Source organism: Lissotriton helveticus, chromosome 4_1 (assembly GCF_964261635.1).
Source record: "Lissotriton helveticus chromosome 4_1, aLisHel1.1, whole genome shotgun sequence".
In the NCBI taxonomy this organism is placed as follows: Eukaryota; Metazoa; Chordata; class Amphibia; order Caudata; family Salamandridae; genus Lissotriton; species Lissotriton helveticus.
Window position 1 is genome coordinate 748,692,515 of NC_136063.1, and position 24,283 is coordinate 748,716,797.

Below are 24,283 nucleotides of genomic sequence, written 5' to 3' on the forward strand. Positions count from 1 at the left end.
TGAAGTGAGTGTGAGGTTACATTTTGCAAGGGTAGGACCCGCGTGCTTGTTACTGCAGGCTGGGTGTGGTGTGTGGGGACAGTCACTTGCTTTAGACGGCAGTATCCGCCTTCTGGATGTGAGGGTCTGAGGGCGGTGCCGTGCCAACCTGCACCACGACACTGTGCAGGGTTTGTGAGGGAAGAGCCGCAGCACCCGTGTGCACGTCGCGAGGGCAGTGGCGGCTTTCACCCTGCGAGCTGGCTGCAGGGGCAGCTTGCATTTTATGTGTGAGGGTCGGTGAGAGGCTCCCAGCCCCTCTGCTTGCCGTGTCTCCTCTTGTATTGTTCTCGGCGCTGATGGGGAGGGGAGGAGTGTAGAGTGCCTGGGAGACGGGAGGGGGGAGGAGGAGGACAGGCACAGCCTGAGCGCACACACAGCCACCATGGGCTTACACTGACTGAGGCTCAGAGCAGCCAGCCGGAGGAGAGGAGCGCAGGAGCCAGGCACCGGCGAGCGGATCCCAGCCCGGCCAGGGGAGCACAGGCAGCCTCATCACCGAGAGGAGCAGCACACGCAGCACCGTTAGGAGCCGGCATCAGCAGACCCGGGAGCGCCCGTCAGGGAGGTGCGGGAGCGGGACTCGCTGCACCGGGAGCGCCTCTTCAGCGGCAGCGGCTCTGCGGGCGGAGCAGGGGGCCCAGGACGCCGCATCATCACCGGGCGGACTCTGCTGCTCACTGCAGCCGGATCATCGGGGGCTGGGAGGCCGCCCCGGAGCGGCGCATCATGTGCGGGGCAGCGCGGGGCTCCCCGCGGCGGAGGACACCGTTCATCCCCCGGGCTCTGCGGCTCTTGGCGGCCGCCCTCCTTTTGCAGCAGGTGAGGCACTGGGGCCACCGCTGGGCGACCCGCCAGGGGGTCTGGGCGGGAGGCAGCGTGGCGCCCTACTTGAGGGGGCTCTCCCCCATCCCGGAACACCCGCGTCACCCCGCGCGCGCCTGCACCCGCCGTGACTGACTACGGGCGCGTGTCCGCCCGTTACGGAGCCTTTCTATCCCTCCGGGGCTCTCGCGCCCTGAGGGGACCGTACCACCTGCGCCGAGCACGGGAGGGGGAGAGTGCGAACTGAACGGTTTATTGATGGTACCCGCGCTACACTTGCAGCCAATTCTTTTAAATCACTGTTGTTTCACAGAAGGGCCCCTGCCCTGTGACTATACCAGGCTGCACCCCTCTGTCCGGAGCCGCTGCAGGTGCATGCGGGGCGCACGCCTTCCCTGGTAACGGTTACTGCGCCCTCTGGTGACTGGCCGCGAGGAGAAATCCGCTCTCCCGGAGACCCCACCCCCTCCGAGCCAGCAGCACCCTGCTTGGGGGGAGTGTATGCGTGGGTGCTGGGCTTTGCAAATCTTTTACAAAATTGCTACATTTAGTACAATTCTGAAAAACCCGATTGGCGCTTACCATGACCAGCAGCATCTCCCCGGCCAGTGACCTCAAATATCGGAGGGTCCCACGCTTCCTAGTGTAGCTTCCATACATCCCAGTGCGCCGTGGTGTCCCGCGCTAGCGCCTCTTATTATTTAATTTGCCAGTTGGGAATGCCCTTTTGTATTACCTTGTAGTTTTCATTAGAGCTCGTAGGTGTCGCCTGCTCTCTCGTGCGTGTCACCCTCTCCCACTGTAATGTCCCACCCCTGCCCTCGGTGCCATGTGCATGCCCCCTACAACCGGGTGTGCTGTTGCCCCCCAAGAGCGCCCGCTCACGCATGGAGTTCGCGCCCATAACAGCTCGACGCCCTCTCCTGCCCTGGAACTGGGCTCCCTTTCTTGCAGGGTGCCGTGCTGCAGTGGGTGGCCCTGTGTCCGCATGGCCGCTGCAATGCCCACGGCCCCCTCGTTACTCTGCGCTTTGTGGGTGTCGCACTCAGCCTGCTTCTCTGACGAAGGTGTAATTATGGGTACATGGTAATTATTGTTTAAGTAACCGGAATGGATGCACACAGCACAGCAAAGCACGGACGGATTTAAGGGGTGTGCCATCCCTCACAGTGCCCTTCAGTCTGTGGCACGGAGTCCCGCTCCCAGGCGCCCGCTGCCGGCCCCTCCTGATGTGGAGCGGGGCCTGCTCCTTCCGACGGCTGCTGCCGCCCGGCCACTGTCCATGGTGTTTAAAGCTGCCGCAGCCTGGGATTATGCACAGACAGTGGCCGGTCCAGCCTCAATCAGCCAGCACCGCAGAGCGAGCTCGTGCTGCGCCTGAAACAACGCCCCAACCCCCACCGTGCCGCCCCCAGTGCGCACAAATGACCCCCTTTACACACCATCCAGTTAGCTGCCCATAAGTAGGGGAAGCATACACAAAGCCCGAGTGTGGATCCAGAGCGCAGGGTGGACGGGCAGGTCTCTCTCAGCACAATGTGCCTGCTTAGAGTGAGTCCAGTCTAACCTCCCTGCGATGCATTGCCTGTGAGGAGCGCGCACAGTTTAGCACCTGTACTGAAGAGTCGTGCACTGTACTCCACTTTGGGACGAACAACGATACGATTGCACGTGTACATACAGTGCCTCGATCAAAGGCGCATACCAAAACTGTCATATGCACATACAATTCTGTCCACACACACCAGTCGCACAAATCTCCAAAATATTATTTACGGAAAGCAAACAAACGCGAGCTCACAATCAAGAACAAGTGTGGACTCAACTGCGCACAAGCATTCACCACGCAGTCCCACAAAAACTGACATATGCACCGTTAATTATAAAAACATACAATGACAAGCAGCAATCACATACCAAACACAATCAAACGACATGCATCCACGAGTCACTGCCTAAGTAAGCACCACCATGGTCGCCACCTGCATTACATCTTTTGTTTAGTAAAATGCACACTAATATGATTTTGATTATTGCTATGCTCTAATTTATTGCACATTGGCACACCCAACCTCCCCTCGCCCTTGGTGCTTTCACCTGCAGTACAGCTCCCCTTTGTGTTCAGGGAGTGGCGGAGATCAAGTTGAAGGGAGAGGGTGGGACAGAAACAAAAAACCCAGACATGCTGTTGCTGCTTTTCACAGTTTTTACACTTAGAGGATCCGTGCCAAGCCCTGTCCCTTTCATCCTCGTCCAATTAAATGTTCCTGAGACAATGTTGGCTATCTGGTGTGAACAGGAAATGGCCCCGGTGCCCGCTCATCAGCCAGCATCAGCGCTAGGACTAATGTTACGGTTCAAGAATCCAATTTCCCCTTGGATGGTTTGGGTACTTATTTAATCCGGCGAGATGTTTTTGATGTGCTGTAACAGATTGCACCTTCTACACAAAATCGATTGCTTTATTTATTTGCATCCCAGAGCAGGCTCTGTTTTTAGATTTCAGCTGAGTGTTTCTGGTGGGTGGAGCAAGCAGCACCAGGCGGCCATCCCACTGTGTGTTTTTTCAGATTTACATTTTGATGGTTTTTGTGCAGTGCACTGTGGCCCTTTCTTTCTCCCTCGGTTACACTCTTCCCTGCCAGTTTACGCCTTCCTTTGTGCACTGCGCAACAGGCACCAAGTTTGGGCAACCTGGGTATGAACATCAGCCATGTAGCAGTGATGGGTGGCCCTGCATGCTGCACCGCTGGAGACCGATGGGTGGAGTATTGTTCGAATGCTTATTAAGAGCTAGTAGATCCTGAAAGGGTTAAATGCTGCCGCTGTGGTGTCCACGCCGTTCTCAACGCACACACCTTAAGTTTAGTACATCACAAACCAGAGGGACATTGGCAATCATCGAATCTGTACATTCTGGTTATATTCATTTTTCTCGCTTGTGAAGCCGTCACTGGGCCGACACCGTTATTTACTCAATTGAAATGCTACTAATTCAAGTGAACTCGGATATGCTAAAAAAGGCAGTCGACGCGTAGCAGAAACCAGTCACTAGTTTTAATGACCGCCTGGTTGAATATCAAGTATACGATGGAGGTGTTAAAACATTGTTTTAGAATGCTTAGCAGTAATTCTACCAGCGAGCTTGTTAACAGATGTCGGTACTGTTTATTGCCCCGTTTCTTCCCACATATAGACCTGCACCTCTTTTTATATGTTTTCCACAATTGCGTGTTTGTGTGCCAACTCTTAAGGCACCTGCATTAAAAGGGCCTCGCCTTATTCCAGCACGCGCGCCCAGCTGTTTCTTGTGAGGGCAGTCTTAAGAGGTTCATGATGCGTTCGTTTCTTCAGAGACGTGTACAACCTCTGAACCAGTGCTCAGTTTGGAGAGACGTCTCTCACATCAATGTGCCAATGCCATATACCTCAGAACCTTCTATGTGTGAAGTAGTTTGTGATTGCGCGCACTTCAGCGGTAGCACTGTATCATTTGCTTTCTTCAGACACCAGCCGGTGACACCACCTGCTTCAGTGCACCCACGCTCTTAGTTGCAAAGACAGCAGACACACTTCCCGAGACCTAACACAAGGGCACTGGATCTAGAACGTTCCCTCTAAATCATAACTCCTCTCGCTGCCACTGCAGAGTTGGGGGTCATTTCTAACTCGAGGAAACAAATTGATTGCTTTTCCTCCCCACATTATTCTTTCTGCCTGTCCTGTCACCGGGTCATAATTTCGGCTCTTTAGAGGTAGCTGGCCGTATTACAGACTTCACCTACGTTGTTTGTTTGCCAGAGACAACGCTGCTGCTGGGGTAGGAAGACTGACATTTTGGAATATGGCTGCACATTTATCAATTATTGGCTTAGGAAATACCACAATGGACGGAATTAGAGCGCTGCCCAAACCATGGGTACTTTGAAGTAATCTGTTTTCTTTTGAAAACGGATTTGGTAGTGTTTTTTAACAGAGACTGGGCCTTTTACCCATCAGGCGTGAGTGGAGCTGTAGCAGAGGAGATTATATCAAAACACGTTTTAATCGACTGGCCAGGTGTTTTGAAATTCTTGGCCCAGACGACAGCGTTAATGCAGTCGTGCCCCACACCTACCACTCCAAGGGACCAGTTACAGCTCTCAGTCACCTCGTATTTCCCTGTCTGACAAACATGGAATGTGTGCGAATGAACAGGGAAAGGAGGAACCATCAGAGAAATGCCAGATTCCTTTCAGCTGAGCAGTTAATGTGGATCTGCTATATTTCTACAGACACTTCCCCTGGAAAGGGATAAAGCTAAAAAAGGATATGGAAGGAGCCGTGGTCTGACTTCACTTGCATCTCTGGCTTTTTGGTAGAATGATGGCACGTGATCAGGTGGAGGACTGTGTCAGCTGATTTAAGTAAAGCATCTCCTAGGCAGCATCCTGCTTCTCTTTATTTAACTTTAGTGTGTGCCTATACGCTAATGAGCCCCACTAAGTACTTTCCCAGGCTGATTTCCATTTCGTTCAGCATGTTCATATCTGAAACAAGTACATACATTTATTTTCCCTCCTGGTTTCATTGTCTGTTCAGAAGCCTTTATTAACCCACTCTGTTGAAATTCAAAGATGACACTTTCTGGGTGTCTGACTTGAGAAGCATGTCACCCCTCTTAAAGTTCCTATGCACAAGCCTTTTCTTAGCATGACCAACAGGGGAGGTCCTACAATCTGCTTTCACGTGTGTGAAACTAGTGGAGCAAACAGCCACGGTCGTGTGACTAGGCCACACAGTTCTTTCCAGGGCACAAGGACATCTAGAGCTTGTTGTAAATCTCATATCAAGACCCTGCAGATGGCGTCAACCATTCAAACTGCATGGTTCAACCCAGTGGCACTCATTGTGTTCCTTCCTGCTCTGATCGCACCCTCTCAGTAAGAACCTCTACTTGAGCGGGCAGGCAGAAAACAAAAAATAAGCAACTCACCTCTCACCATAGTCAATCGGATATTTTTAGGATCCAATTTGTCCGTTTGAGCCCTCTGACCTTCCACTCTTTCATCCCTGCCAGTGCAGGAGGCATGATGGGAATTGTAGTCTCTCAGTTATTCAACATCTGATTACTATGTTAACCCACCAGTATTCCATGCGTTTCCTATGATCCAGTAACACAAAATGCTTTCCTTCTTGCTATACTTTCAATGAAAACATATTTTTAGCTGTTCACAGCTTCACTATGTAAAAGGGATTTACTCAAATGTATGACACATTGATGTAGGGTTAGTTATTTTATTTCATTATACAAATAAAAGTGGCTGAACTGTGAGCAAACACATCTCATCCAGTGGAGAATTGCTATAAAAAAGCACTCTACAAATTAAATGCTTAAATAAATATAAATGTACAAGGTAGCCTAACCCTGCTCTATGATCCAATGCTAAATAAAATATAATAAGTGTACAAGGTAGCCTAACCCTGCTCCTTGATCACCAATAGCCCTGATTTTTACAGAAACCAGTGACACTTTTGCCATTGGGCCCCTTGAGCTCAGGGCTAGTTGCACTTTTTAAATTTAATTAACATTTTGATTTCTGTGGCATGCGTTTCTGCAGTGGTGGTGGGCAAGGGTTGCCAGTGCCGGTTGCTGCTAGGGTAAACAACAGGATTGCTGGTGTGTATCCGTCTGTTACTCTGAGTCAACAGTCTGCTCCCAGAGCTTGGTGGTGGGAGTGGAATACAAACAGCATCCTTAGGCACTATTCATAAAAGAGAGTGCCTTGGAGAACAAACAATTAAATAATGTACACTGGGAGAACACACGCAGAACCCCCAAGACTGCAGTCTACCCTGGAGAATTCTTTGCGTCTTTGTCACCACAGTGACTGGTGCATCTGCGACACTGCAGCTGTATTTAAGAAGATGAGCTCACAAAAAGCCATACCAACGGATCTCTTGCATGCAGCGTAAGCTCAGCTGTTCGCACTGGTTCCGGATATTCAATCTTGGCAGGGCGACTTAGCAATAGGCATTGAGGATCACTTGAAACAAATTCAGAATTGAGCAGAGGTGCATAGGGCTTGTCCTGCCCAAAAGGATGCCAGCAGCCCCACAAGACGGGAAGAATGCGCTGCTTTCAGCTACAACCGGTGAAGTCCCAGTGACTCAGTGGTCTCCGCATGAGGAAGGATTAGAAATACCAGGATTTAATACTAGAAACAAAGCCCGGATCACGAAAGCCACAAATCTGGTGTGACTCAGGACTCAGTCAGGAAATGGGACAAAAGAGCGGAATTTGCCACAGTGGGGTTAGATGCAACATGGCCTACAAAGACAAGCTTTCAAGCCCACCATGAGATGCGGGCCACTACAGTGACACAGTCCTGGAAGAAGATATTGTTTGGAAATTGCGGGTACTCATGATAACGCTTGAAGGGGATGGTCATGCAGGAGCCTCTCATACCACACTCTCCTTACTTCATGCGTGCAAATCAGACCCTGCTGACGACAGGGGTGTTACCGGCTGTTACTTAACCCATGCTGCCACATGTAGGCCATGTTCATCCATCTGCTGCACATATTGGATCGATCTGCGAGACAACATCTTTGTGCTTAGTACCCATTCATGCTACTTCCCAACATTTTCCATATTTCAGCTTAACATGTTGCTTAGGTTGTTTACTTGGGCTCAGCAATAAATTGTTCATGTGGAGAGCAGACTTCGGATTTATTAACAGCCCAATGTGCCCTAAGTGGGGTCCATTCATGTTTTCCCTAGTAAGTTCTGAGGGCATTAACGGAAGGATTTTTTTAATGTGCTGCCGCGTGTCTTATTCTTTGTAGCTGCATTGACATGCAGCCCTGCAAGTGAGTTTTCCAACTGTACTGGGTTTTCTTCCATGTTCTTAGTTTTCCACTTTCTTGCAGCATTTGGTTTTTAGCAGAATCCACTGTTGTGGGTCACAGTCATCATAGTGACGTACGTACGGCCTGACAAGATGCGAATGAAATGAATTGTGAAAATTGTTGGACCACAGTTGCTTTTGATATTCAGTAAATGTCATGGGGCTGGTACTCAAGGTTTCATTGAAAGTAGCTGCTGGCATCAGGAATGCTCAGTACAGTGCTTCATCTGTGTACAGTTGGTAGATATGGCACATGTCTTAGAGCTGGGCAGTGTGCCTCGCCTCTATGAACGCTTGGTGCAGAGTTTGCCGTCTTTATCTGGGTGTATTTTAGCTAAGTGTGACTGTACGTAAGTCTGGTAGTTGTAAATGCATGGCGTTTGCAGGTACATTCATTGCATGTTACATACAAGAAGACAGTTCACCCAAGTATCAGCTTTCTTGGTGGTTCTGGTTAAGGTCATATTGTACGCTAAGTTCGATGCTCAAAATATGTTGGTAGTTTCAGCAGCCTTCTGCTATGAGTTAAACTAAATTAATTTTTTGACCACAAAAGAGTGTTCAGCCTGTTCAGCGATTTATTTTACTGTTATCAATGTAGGCAGTGCAATGCAAAACTATATCACTTTAACAATCCTGACTGACCACAGCACATACCACTAATCTTGCTTCTCCAAAAGCAACTCACCTCCGCACTTTTTATCCACAAGAACTGCCTGCTGATATTATTTGTTTGTTCATTCTTGGTCAGTGAAACTTCTTAGGTTGTAAGACTCAACCTTACTGAAGAGCTCATTGCTTTGAGTTGTGCCAGTATAGTAGACTGCCATAATGTGAGTGCAGGTTTGGGTAGGATTGGCATCAGAGGCTCTCTCTCAGAGTTCTACAGTATCTAGTAGTGGGAGACTCAGTAGGGGTCAAGCTATCACCAGTGCAGCAGCATCAGGACCCTGTGGTGTGATGGGCCTACTGTAACTTCACTATGGTTGCCTTCTGCTTCCTGTATCAAGGACCATGGACCCTGGGGTCACGACCAGGAAGTCATTACCGTCTGATTTTAGTTTGAGTCTGTGGAATGAGGTAGAGGTGGCTGCACGAGTTGCAGTCTCCTTCCCAGTGAACTGTAGGCAACTTTCCACTTTGTTAGCAACATCTATTGGTTCTCTTATTATAGAGGTCATAGTTGAAAGTGTACAAGGATCTTTACCCTCTTTCGGGAGTTTTCAGGAGTAGTAGGGGGAACAGTACAATATACGCTGGGGCAGTGTTGACATGAAGGTTGATACCATCCAATGCTCTCCATCCGGAAGCTGCCGGAGTACTAATTTCACTGGATTTAAAATCTTGAAGCCCCTTGGGATTTAATGTGTTTAATTAAACTTAAACTCTTCCTGTGCCAAATGTTGTGAGCAGGTTCTGACTATCAAAAGGGAGAACAAATGCAGCAGTGGGAAAACCACAAACCTCTGTAGACTATAGATGTTATACAATGCAAGGTGACCAAAGACAAACCGTATCTACGTATATGTTATGGTACAGAGAGTTGCATGGCAGTGTATTGCGATTCATAGGGGCCTGTAGCGCTTTAAGGGTTCAGGCACCTTTACTGTCTGGCCCAGAAAATTCCAGTCAACTTAGCCAAAGTGCTTGTCCATCCGGTTGCGAGGACGGTGAGAGCTCACTCATCTGAGTATGAGCCCCACATGTCTCTCCCACCAGAACTATAAAATGGAGACCCTCTAAATCGTTTTTATTTAAAATAACTCAGCATCAACTTTCTTCCCTCGCCCCATTAAAAATAAAATGTATGCAGTTTATAAGTGGCAGCCTCCCATAGTTTTTAAGTACATCCTGGGTTCTGTGGCCCTGGCGGCGAATGTATGCATGCTGCATGGCTGCCTCCCAGGTTTCAGCTTAATTAGCAATGTTCAGTTAGTCTTTGAGGCGGAGGGGCCGTTCCCATGGACCGTTTTGTCTGTCATCGTCAGCCTCTGAAATGCAAACCCCTTGATTGATCGATAAACAGTGCAGCTTTCTTAGGCGCCCAGAGTGGTGCCTGCAACAAAGGGAGCCAGGGAGGGAGGGGGGGGGGGGGATGCGGGGAGGGCGGAGACCGCATAAAGCAGACCCATAATCCTATCGAGAGCTTAGGAAAGCATGGAAGACGGGTCTGCAATCCCTCTCGGTACCAGAGATGTCATGTTTTCCATGCCTGTCGCACAGACTGCCAGCAAATGGGAAGGTGGCACTTAAATCTTATCAGTTGTTGAAATATCATTCCGGGCTTTTTCTTCCTTTCTTCACGTGGTAGGCATGTGTCTAAAACAGGGGTTTTGGTTTCCTATGAAATGCAGACATGGATGGCAGTCCAGTCATCATATCATTTTTGATTTTGTTTCGTTGATTTATGTTGTCACTTTTTCTGTGTTTTCCGGCAAGGCACTTTCACTTTTGTATTTCATGTTTTCTGTTTCTTTATTTTCTCTTTAAAGTAGCTCTGGCTGCTATTCCACTTTTGCAGTGTTTTTCGGCAAGGCATTTTCACTTTTGTATTTCATGTTTTCTGTTTCTTTTTGTTTCTTTACTTTCTCTTTCAAGTAGCTCTTGCTGTTGTTATTCCACTGCCCGGGTGTCCATAGAACAGTTACATGCCCTACTTTTGGGCAAAGGCCGTCCGTGGCTAAAGGCGATTAGTTTCACAGTGTGCACACTTAGAAGCAGCGACAATATTGTTCCAGATAAAATTGCACCTATTGTCCTCTAAATATAATTATCTTTTCATGCAGTTGATTCTACATCAGTGGCAGAGTTGTTGTTCGCCTTGCAAACATTCCGAAACTCAAAAAATGTAGATTTCAATTATTAAAACAGGGCTTATCCTGTGCCATGTTTTTCAGTCGGGAATGTTATTTGGGTTGACGAACGAGAGTACCTTAACAATGCTGTGTGTGTGTATGTATATATATATATATATATATATATATATATATATATATATATATATATATATATATATATATATATATATACACACATACACACACACATACTTATATATATTTTTACACAAAATTTAGATAGTTGGCACATCTGGGAGTAAAGATGGGAAGTAACACAGTTGTAAAACATGACCGTAAAATAAATAACTATCCTGCTTGCTGCATTCACCTTTTTTCACATTTCCTATTAACCTTGTTACGTACATTTTAATTGTTAACTTCCCACTTGCAAAGAGTTCTGGTTAGATGTGAGGTATCAGAGCACATGTGCAACACACCAGTTGTCTTCTCATAGTAGCTTTAGGTATGAGTATTTCTGGCCTTTTACGATGGTTGATGTTGCCTCCATTTGCTCTCCAGTATGTGCTTCCAGCACTCCACTGGGTGCCTAAAAGGCATGCAGATGTTTCTTTGGCACCATGGGGGCTTTCCTCATTCTGGTGTTATTTTAATTGGTTTTGTTCATGGTTATTAACTTATGTCATGGCTTGTCTAAAGCATGACCTACTCTGAACATGATAGGCACGGAATGAAAAGTGCAGTCCACAAGTTGTGCACTTTGTACAAAGATCCACAACCCACCTGCAAATGAAAGCGCACTCACTTAAAAAGCAGCGCATATAGGGTTGGCCAGGTGGTGGACTCACCGCTCTGTCCAAAGCAGTTGTCCACTGTCTGCTGCTGCGTGGACCACTTTGCCTGATACCTACCTGCCCCAAAATAAAAATTCAGGTGTAGGATGGGCAGAAGTGACACTGATGGTTGAGTGACTTTCAGTGGTAGTGATGTGGACTGGGTGTTAAACCCATTTGCAAGAGGTCTTTTCCCTCATTTGCTCGATCTCTGTCCTCCTTTGAAGTCCTGAAGCAGGGGTTGATGCCTCTCCAACAAACTCTTGCAGGATTAATACCTTTTATCTTTTTCGAGGCGTGGGGGTGTACTTTTTCATTTCTGGGGCGTGCAGTGTTCGCCTTTGTGCTCTCAGACTGCAAATACTACGGTTCAGAGGGTTGGGAGGGCTGGTCTGAGCCAAGTCATCTGCAGTGAATGGTTGCCAGGGCTGTCTCCTAAGCATGTGCTTGAGTACTTTATTACACATTTTAAATACAGCTGGTTCTCTTCAATTTTTCTAGACGGTTTCTTGAGGCATGTGGATTGCCTTGAAATGTTCAAGGTGTAATATTTAATCTCTCAAGTAATAATTCCTTTATTCCTGAACATATGTTGATTTGTTAATGTTAACCACTTCGGCGCTCATGACGAGCTCAGCTCGTCATGAGTTACGCCGCTCGCACGCTGATGACGAGCTGAGCTTGCCATGTAACGCGGCTTTTTAAAAAACGCAGCGCGCAGCGGGAAAACCGCTAGCGCGCATGCGGTTAATGTTGCAGATTAATTTATGTACCTGATTGATTTGTTTTTGTATTACATATGACCCAAAATCTTTTCTATAAAACGGTTGTGGTCTGAAAATGCAAGCGTTCACCTTCTTGTATGTTCATCACCGTAGTCTTAAGCATCCAATCTGGTTGTTCTATTATATGGCAGCCAAATCTCTATTCTGTAATAGCATCTCCCTTTTAGGTCACACTTTCAGACTTCAGACAGCTTTGAGTTATTATTGACTGATACAAAAAGTATATCTTTTAACCAAAGCAATTGTCAAAAGGTGAGAAGTATTGGCTTTTCAAATGCTTGTTTATTTGTTTAATTGATTTGTAGGGTGTGGTTTATTGGCTGTGGCATCTTGACTATACTAGAAAGTTGCTTTCCTTTATGTGACAAAGGAAGGCACGGGTCTTGCTTCTGAGGTCTCTCATGTTATCTTTAGAACAATGGTGTCTTTCATGTGGGAGAAGCCTGGTGCCTTCATGAAGGGGAATGGCCTGGCTGTTGTCTTGGTCTGAGGTGAAGGCAGTACTGAAGGCTTATCGACTGAGTTCTCTGACTTGGTCTGGCTTCCAAGCATTGTAAAGTTGTGGCACAGTATTCTGTCCCTAAGCTTCATCCTCTTAAATGTGGTCAAGGCAATCAGATCTGCATTGCCGATGTGGCAATGTGGCTTGGAGTGTAGTGATGTCTCACCAACTAAAGGTATTGTGTTGCTTGCATTATTTAAATATTTAACGTTTCTCACACCATATTTATTCAACTGTATACCAAACTATTTATCTTTATAGTTGTAAGTGTTATTTATTGGTGCATAGTATTTATCATATATGCATTTTCTCTTTTTCTTTTCCATATATTTTGTATATTTATTCATATCATTCAAATTGTAAGTTATTATTAACTTTATTGTACTTATGATGACATTTTCTCAAAATGTCAATAAAGAAATTATAACACAAAAAAGTATTGTGGGCTTTAAAATTGGTACATGATCTTCTGAATGATTTTCTATAGACCACAGGGAATTATTCCACCTCTTAGAGGGGCAATTTATGTAATAACAGCTCAAAAGCAACTCTGGAATAACTCTTCGAATAAAAATGCGTCTTCTTAGGTCAACTATTTCTTGATTTGTTTCACTCTGCGAATATATATACGAATTTTAAATGGATAGTTTAAAGACTATTTACCTGCAGTGCCAACCTGCATTGCCACTTTGACACTAAGAAGGGTGAATATGTTTAAAGACGTGAGGTCTTTTAAAATTGAAGCTCAAATCCAGAGTGATAATTTCACACAGTTTATTACCATCAACGTTGATGGACCCATATATCGAGAGTATGGGTCCACAGTTGGTCACTCATAAGCATTTAAACTGTAAAATGTAAAAAGGCAAGGCCCTGCTTTAGAATAAATAATGCGATACTCACAATCAAGTTGCTAAATGCATGGTGTGCACCCAAAGAAGCAACAAATATTAGTACTGATAAATTTATAAATCCTGAATAATGGTCGCAGTTTGTAACCGTCCTGACGGAAACATTTGGTATGTCACACTGAATGAGGGCCTCAAGTATGGTTCCACATTAACTGCAAGGCCTGTGGGATACTAAAACTTTGCCACTGCAAAAAAAAAAATGCAGAGGAAAGGAAACTGAATAAGTTACATCTAACTCAGAGATAAGTTCAACATCAGGAAGTAAAAGAATTATGATCCCTATATAATAAAAGCAATTTTGGATGCGAAACTAGATAAAATGTGATCTCATCTACATCATTACTGTAGCCCGAACAATGATAAGCGCTTTTGAGGCTTTTTGAACAATATAATAATTGGGAGCAAGCAAGCAAATAACTCAAACATCAGAGAGAAAGATTGGATTACTTATGTGGTCAGATTAAATGACCATGGTAGAACACTAGCAACTATTGAAAAATCTGATATTGACATGAGTGATGAAACTTACATCACTTATAAGAATTCAAAGTTACGACGTTGCCTTTGGTCCGAATGGTATCCCCGCAACTCTCTTGAAAAAGATGCAGGACATTTGGCAACAATTCTTACTCCTCTGTTCAACCAATGTCTTCTTTTGAACTCTATACTAGAGTCCCGTAGAGACACTCTAGTATCTCCTTCACCCAATTTTAAAGGATGGGCACCCACGAAATCCAGCCAACTTAAGCTAATGGCCTTGAATTAATAAGTTATTGTACGATTACTTAAAATCATTACAAATGTGTGCAATTCAAAATAAAAGCATGTGGTAAAGTGCAAGAAATTGCCTTGATAGACATAGAGGCTAAATGTTCCACATCATTATTATTGAAGTACTTAAAGGGCGAGCAGCTTGATCTTATACTGACAAATTAGATGAGATTTCAATCAGGATGTCCTGCTATCTCGAACTTGATCGCTTTAGAAATTCTGATTGTGAAGCCCTGTGATCACACAGATGTAAGATCTGGCTTTGTTTAGGTTCTAGGACAGCAATTGTGGGTGAAGCTTAAAGGAGGGAACATATAAACTCACTACTCGTACAACTGAGATGTTATACACTGATACATGGGTTGCTATACGTTGAAATTTCTTTCATACAGGATAGGAAAACACTCCTACAAAATACGTTGTTCCCAAAAGGAAAGTAACATAGTTTGATGCAAGCTGCAGACTTTGTGGCTACAAAGAAGAGACCCTTTTACATACTTTTTGTATATATCCAGTTCTGCTGAATGCTTGTAGGAAGTTATTGTGGAAGAGTATCAGTCAGCTCCACATAAGAATCTGTATATAAGCTCTGATACATAGCCTAAATGGACATACGCAATTAAACTTCAATTTTGAAAAAGGGTTGGAACATTTTCAAGAAGTTGTAAGCCATTCTGTCCTTTAATAAAAGTTTGATCCATATAAATCTACATACATTGTTAGGTTTCGACCTGGCGATCTGCGCAAGCAGTTCGCGCAGGTGAAATCTTTTGTTTACCATATTGGCTATTGGAACGTCCCCCACCTCCCATTGGCTAGCTCCATGAATGGAGGCTAGCCATTGGGAGCCGGATCTGTCCGTCAAGGCCGGACCAGATTCGGGGGCGTTCCCGCGATTTTTTCCCTCTCCGCCTCTGCGATGTCGTCATCGCGGCGGTGGGCGGAGCTTCGTTTTTTTTCCTTCTGTGTTTGTTTTGGTCATTGCATGCGAGGAAGCCCAGGTGAGTGCTTGTTTTTTAGTGGTGGAGCACGTGAATTCAGTGTATGTTGGTTAAAAATACATGATGAAGACACAGGCCACGATCTGGCTGTTCATCAAGTGCATGGGCGCTAAAACTAATTTTTGCCCCTTTATTTGTAGTGAGGACTACGCAGTGGTTTGTCTGATGTGAAATTGCTCGGCTGATCCCCTTTGTTGCAGCATGCATAACTTTCCATTCTTTCAGTTCGAATATACAGTCCGTTTTAATAATGTCCTTAAAACTGCGGGTGTCCAGTACCCAAACGGCCTAAATAGACTCGTATGGGCTAAGCATCTCGTGCCCCTCGTGAGACACTTGTAAAACTGCTCATAAGATTTGCAACAGGGAGTTTTTTCATGGTTTGGCATTTTTCGTAATACATTACAGTTGAATTTATATAGCGCTTCATATCCTAACCGCACTGCAAAGCGCTGAAGAGCATCATAGAGAGTGCAGAGTGGAGAGTGCATAGGGAGTGCAGAGTGCATGGAGAGTGCAGAGTGCATGGAGAGTGCATAGGGAGTGGAGAGTGCATAGGGAGTGGAGAGTGCATAGGGAGTGGAGAGTGCATAGGGAGTGGAGAGTGCCTAGGGAGTGGAGAGTGCATAGAGAGTGCAGAGTGGAGAGTGCATAGGGAGTGCACAGGGAGTGGAGAGTGCACAGGGAGTGGAGAGTGCACAGGGAGTGGAGAGTGCATAGGGAGTGGAGAGTGCATAGGGAGTGCAGAGTGGAGAGTGCATAGGGAGTGCATAGGGAGTGCAGAGTGCATAGGGAGTGCAGAGTGCATAGGGAGTGCATAGGGAGTGGAGAGTGCATAGGGAGTGGAGAGTGCATAGGGAGTGGAGAGTGGAGAGTGCATAGGGAGTGGAGAGTGGAGAGTGCATAGGGAGTGGAGAGTGGAGAGTGCATAGGGAGTGGAGAGTGGAGAGTGCATAGGGAGTGGAGAGTGGAGAGTGCATAGGGAGTGGAGAGTGCATAGGGAGTGGAGAGTGCATAGGGAGTGGAGAGTGCATAGGGAGTGGAGAGTGCATAGGGAGTGGAGAGTGCATAGGGAGTGGAGAGTGCATAGGGAGTGGAGAGTGCATAGGGAGTAGAGAGTGCATAGGGAGTGGAGAGTGCATAGGGAGTGGAGAGTGCATAGGGAGTGGAGAGTGCATAGCATAGGGAGTGGAGAGTGCATAGCATAGGGAGTGGAGAGTGCATAGGGAGTGGAGAGTGCATAGGGAGTGGAGAGTGCATAGGGAGTGGAGAGTGCATAGGGAGTGCAGAGTGGAGAGTGCATAGGGAGTGGAGAGTGCATAGGGAGTGGAGAGTGCATAGGGAGTGCATAGGGAATGAAGAGTGCATAGGGAGTGCATAGGGAGTGAAGAGTGCATAGGGAGTGCAGAGTGGGGAGTGGAGAGTGCATAGGGAGTGCAGAGTGGGGAGTGGAGAGTGCATAGGGAGTGGAGAGTGCATAGGGAGTGCAGAGTGGAGAGTGCATAGGGAGTGGAGAGTGCATAGGGAGTGCAGAGTGGAGAGTGCATAGGGAGTGGAGAGTGCATAGGGAGTGCAGAGTGCATAGGGAGTGCAGAGTGGAGAGTGCATAGGGAGTGGAGAGTGCATAGGGAGTGCAGAGTGCATAGTGAGTGCAGAGTGGAGAGTGCATAGGGAGTGGAGAGTGCATAGGGAGTGCAGAGTGCATAGGGAGTGCAGAGTGGAGAGTGCATAGGGAGTGAAGAGTGCATAGGGAGTGCATAGGGAGTGCAGAGTGCATAGGGAGTGAAGAGTGCATAGGGAGTGCATAGGGAGTGCAGAGTGCATAGGGAGTGCAGAGTGCATAGGGAGTGGAGAGTGCATAGGGAGTGGAGAGTGCATAGGGAGTGCAGAGTGGAGAGTGCATAGGGAGTGCAGAGTGCATAGGGAGTGCAGAGTGGAGAGTGCATAGGGAGTGCATAGGAAGTGGAGAGTGCATAGGGAGTGCAGAGTGCATAGGGAGTGCAGAGTGGAGAGTGCATAGGGAGTGCATAGGAAGTGGAGAGTGCATAGGGAGTGGAGAGTGCATAGGGAGTGGAGAGTGCATAGGGAGTGCAGAGTGGAGAGTGCATAGGGAGTGGAGAGTGGAGAGTGCATAGGGAGTGGAGAGTGGAGAGTGCATAGGGAGTGGAGAGTGGAGAGTGCATAGGGAGTGGAGAGTGGAGAGTGCATAGGGAGTGGAGAGTGGAGAGTGCATAGGGAGTGGAGAGTGCATAGGGAGTGCAGAGTGGAGAGTGCATAGGGAGTGCAGAGTGCATAGGGAGTGGAGAGTGCATAGGGAGTGGAGAGTGCATAGGGAGTGGAGAGTGCATAGGGAGTGGAGAGTGCATAGGGAGTGGAGAGTGCATAGGGAGTGGAGAGTGCATAGAGAGTGCAGAGTGGAGAGTGCATAGGGAGTGCACAGGGAGTGGAGAGTGGAGAGTGCATAGGGAGTGGAGAGTGCATAGGGAGTGGAGAGTGCATAGGGAGTGCAGAGTGGAGAGTGCATAGGGAGTGCAGAGTGCATAGGGAGTGCAGAGTGGAGAGTGCATAGGGAGTGCAGAGTGCATAGGGAGTGCAGAGTGGAGAGTGCATAGGGAGTGCAGAGTGGAGAGTGGATAGGGAGTGGAGAGTGGATAGGGAGTGGAGAGTGCATAGGGAGTGGAGAGTGCATAGGGAGTGCAGAGTGGAGAGTGCATAGGGAGTGCAGAGTGGATAGAGAGTGGAGAGTGCATCCCCTCTACTTCTCTTCTATGGACACTTGTACTTCTTCTACTTCTCCACCAGCACAGTGTGTGTTTCCACTCGCCCGTGGCACTGGAGACTGAAGCACATCCTTCTTAGGGTGACAACCGTCTAGCTGGTCATTATGGACACTCTTTCCAGTTCTGTACTTTTATGTGATCACACTATGCATTATGGGGGGTGTAGTGTTGTTTTGATTCCATTAGAACACAGCTGAAAACAATGATTTGTAGATAAAAACTCTAGTCCCACTAAATCTTGGAAGTGCTTATTCACACACACACATGCATGCACGCACATATGCAAACACACTCTCTCTCCCTCAACAGGTGCACTACCTCCTCACAAGCACGGACAGCAAGCGTCGCCTTAATGTGCCACCCCAGCACGGTTAAACCCCCTCAGCTGTCAATTGGCCGTCTGTCACGTGACACCTGCAGACCAGACTCTGAATTTCTTTAGTGAAATCCAGTAGGGTACAATAGGTCTTACATTTGCAAGAGATTAAGCTGTTGGCAATGTAAATGACAATGCCATTTATTTATCTGTTTTCAAAACCAACACATAAATAAAATTTTTGTCATTTACAATGCCAATAGCTCTAACTTTGGCAAAGGCGAAACCGTTGCATTGTAAATGCTTGTTTTTTATTCTGCTTCCATATAAACGTAGAGAAATATATTGATTGTGTTTTATTGGTTTTACATATCACTTTATCTAATACAGTGTTTTTCAGATGATTTAACGGGTTTATTAACTATATGCTATAAATTGAAATTGAATTGAATTGATGATAAGCTTGGGCAGAGTCTGGTCATGTAATTTATAAGTCACTTGCGCTTCTAATATTCCTCTGGGGGCCTCATGCTGATTATATTGAAGTAAGCATGAAGCAGAGGAATGTCTGTATGAGGATATTTCGTGGTGTCGTGAGTTGGCGTTTGATATCTTTTATGGTTGCTGGAGTGGTGTATAAAGGAGAGCGCTGGGCCGAACACACCAAGAGGTTTAAGTGTTTATCAGGGCTAGCTCGGACATAGCTGCCCAAAGGAAAGACAGTGTTCTCTTGATGGAATCACAGTTGTCAGTATTTTTGGTCCTGGTGCTGTTCAGGAGCAGGCTGCTTGATGAACAGTGGTGATAATGCAACATTGTCAATTCTGAGACAAAGGATTGACTCCGCTATAGGGCGATGCCTGCAGCCCCAGCAGATTTTCCTAGATGGCCAAAAGGTCATTCAGTGGTCTCTTGTGCCATATACTGAAAATGTCGAAGATGATCTGGAACAATAATTGAACTGCTTTGAGTAAATGGATCTTCATCTGTTATAGTGGTTTTGTTGCCCTTCTGCAACCTGAAGCACGATTGTGGATTATATAGAATGTTATTAGAGTCCAAAAACACTTTTAGCTAGTGACGTGAACTCACAAAGAAGTAGGCTAGGAATATGCCAACTCCAAAAGCCAGCTGTTTTATCAGCAGTGCATTCAAGTTGGTGTGCTTCAAGACCCTGCAACCAAAGCATCTTAGAAGGAAGCATTGGGGAGAGGAGTTGGCCTAACGGCTAGGGCGGTCGACCTTGAATCTGGGGAACTGGGTACAAGTCTTGGCAATCACGCTGAACATCCTGTGATTGTGGGCAAATCACTTAATCTCCCCGTGCCTAACAAAAATGAATGTGTTCTCATGTAATGCAACTGGTGCTATGTGAAGCGCTCTGATACCCAATTTGGGTCAAGTTTGCGCTATGTAAAACCCTGTAAAAAACAAAAAACGTACAGAAATGCTGGATTTCAGTCCTTTTTAAAAGACTTTTGTCCTTCCATCTGACAGTGAACGTACATTTTTTATCATTTCTCAAATATCCGTCCTCTTCTAAATTCACTGGGTGAAGGGACTAAAACATGTATGCATAGTGCTAACCAGGGTTTGCAACTGCGACCCTAGTGATTTGGCTGACTACTTCGCTGAATGCATGTCTACACTATGGTCAGGAAACAAATAAGTTGCTTTTGATAAGAGCCGTTTCAGAAGAGAAGCCATCTTCATGCCAATCAAGCATTAAAGAGCACTACTTAATTTACTCTGTACTTCTTGTTGTTGAGGAACATCTGTGGGCCTATTTCTTTTACATTGCACAGACAAGCCTTAGCTGTGGGATTTCAAACATCTGCAGTGAGAATTTCGAGGTCCTAAATGTCCTGGTACTAGTTACCAAAGGTTCTGCAGAGAAAGGACTCCTCTGCAGGCTTTGATTGGGGGCGAAATCCAGTTGAGTATGGTAGGTGTCAAAGATGCTTGCCAACATTTTTCTGCACTGAACGTCAAAAGTACTAGGCAAAGATGTGTCACAGTTGCTTGATATGAAGTGAAAAACATTTGAGAAAATAGCCTTTTAATTCTACTGCTCAGACTACACACCTCAGGGCTCACTTTGTCTGAGTGGAGCACATGCTTTTTGCCTCTGCTTTGCTCTTAAGTGTTTGCTAGATATTATTTCTGTGCGGTTTCTGTTTCTTTTTAAATTCCCCATCTCGCTGGGAAATGCTTTATGGTGACATAGCAGGCCTCTGTGCAGTTTGCAGTAAATTGTGACATTTACTGTTCTAAGGTGTGCATGTGAATCAGGAGTTGGTGCGTGGCACTGTGCACCAGTCTCAAAGAGGACCAGAGAAGAAAGAAAGCACATCCTTTCATTGTTGGCTGCTCATCTGCTGTTATTGAGTGCAGAAGGCATTGAGCTTCGCTATCCGCACAGAAAGTGTATTACATGTTTTCCAGCTGCAGGAATAGTGCCCTCTAGGCACTAACTGCAATATAGGTTGGATTGGATTATTTCAGAGCTCTTTTCATGTGCATCGTCTCGCCATTGAAAAGCTAAATCTGTGTGTCTGCTCGCAGGAGTGGATTTATGCTTGCACCGGCAAACAGCAGCAGACATGTTGGGTTAGGTGCGCTTTGCTGTCTGCATTATTTAACGCACCTCGGCTGTCAACAGGTTATCTTGTTCCTTGATGCTGTTGAGCTGCCCCCATGGTTCAAACGAGAGGGATTGAGAGCGCCTTTCAAAACCGTGCTCTTCTGAGAGGAGCAATTGTTTTTCTTCCTGTTTAAAAGCAGGCACAAACCACCTGAAAGGCTTCATTTCTGCATCTTGCCTGCTTCAACCAGCAGCAAAGTATTGGCAGCACCTTTGTGAAGATGGGAGGTTCAAGCTACCCTAGCTAACTTTTATTTCTTTCCGACAACATTGGTCTCCCATTTAACATTACAATTTTTGGTACTTTATGTGTACTACACGGTTGTTTTAATATTTTTTTTTAGAGAGATTTACATATATAGTGCGAACTAGACCCAAGATATAGAGTATCAGAGCGCCTTACATATCACCACTTTCGGTTACAGAAGGACACATACATTTTTTTGTTAGGCACGAGAGATGAAGTAATTTGCCCAGAATCACAGGATGAGCGTCGTTGCCGAGACTCGAACCCGGTTCCCCAGCTTCGAGGTCGACCGCTCTAGCCGTAAGGCTACATGGTCTTTTTTCGCATTTTTTCATGTTAACTTCTTATATGTTTAGCATTTAAACCTTTACCTGCTTAACGTAATCTGCCTCTACTACTGCCCTCTGATACCCTGTTCGCACTTTTCCAATAGGGAGTAATTCAGCATACAGGACAGTTAGAGCTAGTATTGTTGAACTTCTTCATTCACAATGCCAATTTTCGTCACAGTAATGTGTGGGAATTGTGCTTCAGTGAATAATTATCATTTGTTCATCACCAAGTAATGTCTTATTGGTCTTGATCCTAATAAAATCGGTGTTTTCATCACACTCCAGCATTACAAAAAATGTGCCTCATTGTTGTCGTCCTAACAGCTGAATGTGTACAGCTCACATTTTACAGGTATTTACATTTTGGTGGGTGCTAGAAGAAAATTGTCCACCTACAGCCTTTCTTTTCACTATCGATTGTCACATAATTAGCTTTACTTTTCTTTCCCTGCAAAGTGAGAAGAGTTTGTAAAAGCAATCCCCATGTTACAAAAAATAAGCAGCAATTTGTCAGAAGCCTGACATGTGACCTCTGTCTTATGTAACAATACATACATAGAATTTAAAGGTTTCTTTTTTTATTGCTTGGACTTTTGTGACCCACCAAAAGCAAAAAATCGGCTGGTGACCCACCACTGGGTACAGAAAAACATATTTGCATTAAAGGCTCATTCTGTAAACGTTGTGCAGATTGGGCAGGGGGTGAGAAATACATGGGAGTGCTTCAAAAGCTGATTTTCCCACTATAGCAGTTTCTCCTTTGCCCTACATCTCAACCAAAGGTAACGCCAGTAGGTTTAGTCTTTGAAAAGATGGTAGGCGATCTTTTGGCTTTGCCAATGCTTTTTGATGCTGTTCAGCATGGGCGTCATATATACACTGGTATGGATCACTATGCTTTCACATTGTATGTATGATTATACAATGCCAAGAATTCTTTTATGTATTTCTAGCCCAAGCATTAATACCTCTAGGTGTGCATGAGTCATCTTTCATTTGTTTTTCAATTTACCGTTCCAAGATGGTGGTCACCTATCTTGCAGTAGTAAATTAAAAAAAATGTAATGGAGTGCCCGAAAGTTGATTGTGAAGAAATAAGGGACCTGGAAGCAAATTGCACCTGTTGGGCCCTCTTAAAGAAAAACAAATTGAAAAAGGGACAGAAGAGTGGGTAATGGGAGAAAAAATTGAAGAATACCGAGCTGCCAAAAGCAACAGTGAGGGGGAGAGACAGGGGAGCTTTGTAAGAACTTGAGGGTGCAGGAGGCATAATAAAAAAAACTGAGCAGGATGGAAATGGGCGAGGGAAGCGATGGACACGCTGAGTGGGGGAGAAACTCCAAGATTGTGAGGGGGAAGCAGCACAGGGGGGAGAGATCAAGAAGATGCCTGAATGTAAGCAGTGGAACATGCAATTTGTCCAACCAAAAGAATGGTTAAGAAGCTATGCTCCGGGAAATATCCAAAAACAAGAAGAGGAAGGAATGCCATTGAAAATGAAGCAAACAAATTAGAGTCAGAAGCAAGCCAACAAATTATAAGCAATGGCCTGACCCAAATCCCATTCTAAGTATTGGCATTGTACATATTAGTTCTTTGAAAATCAGTCAGTAAAAGCTGTCCGTGGGCAAATCCTAAAAAATATGCTGAGTCGAATTAACCCTTTTTTGGCTCAGACCCTTTGATTGGCCTGTGTAAATCTGTTCTGCAGTTTTTGAGAAAATGAAGTCAAAACAATTTAGCAATATCTCTTTGATTGGTATGTGAACTGATTCCAAAACTGGAATGTGAATCTCAACTTTTAATATAATTAGCTGAGAAAAGTGTATCATTGTTAGTGCTACCGCTATTAGGTGGTCTAGAGATCTATTGGTTCACAATCCTTGTTTTGGAGAAAAATAAGCAAGATTGGTCCCATGGGAATGGCTGAAGACCCCCTCCTGTGCATTTGGAGTACAGTCTTGCATGGCAGGATGTGGGTCAGGTACTGGGCATTATCACATCCCTTGCCCAGCAGACAATGTAGTCGGGGGTCCTGGGTACAGGGCGGAGATAAAGACTACTATGTATGCTGGCGCATGTTGATCACAGCTGCAGATTGTCCAGCTGATGATGGGCACTGGGATACTGGGCCTGGCTGTAGAGCCAGCAGACACTGAGGATGTGCCCAGCAGGTACTGGAGCAGGGACGCTAGACAACGGATATGCTATGTATATGGCCAGGCATTGTACCCAATGTATGGAGGGAAAGGGCATGCTGAAAATCGGAGTTTGTGCCCTACGCCCGGGAAACATCCTTTACAACGCAACTTTTACGACGCAGTGCCTTTATGACGCAACTTTTACAACGCAAACCATTACAACGCATTGCGCTGGGGGGCGCTCTAGGATAGGGAATAGGTTTAATTTACTATCCAAAACCTTCCCTACTATCCACGGGGACTAGAGTTGGAATAGTAAATTAAACTATTCACTATCCAGCGCCCCAAAGCACTATGCGTTGTAAAGGCATGCGTTGTAAAAACAGCGTTGTAAAGGCATGAGTGGTAAAAGCATGCGTTGTAATGTCATACATCCCCTACGCCCTGTACAAACTTAACTTGGTATGG

At 45.8% G+C, this 24,283-nt stretch overlaps 1 protein-coding gene across 1 annotated transcript in view; it reads left to right on the forward strand.

Moving 5' to 3' along the window:
• Positions 1–390: 390 nt before the first annotated feature.
• CDH2 (cadherin 2) overlaps positions 391–24,283 on the forward strand; it is a 329,318-nt gene continuing 305,425 nt past the window's right edge. The window contains exon 1 of the mRNA XM_078687382.1: positions 391–861. Coding sequence (XP_078543508.1) covers positions 769–861 — 93 coding nt within the window. The 5' untranslated portion in view covers positions 391–768. The remainder of the gene's footprint in view (positions 862–24,283) is intronic.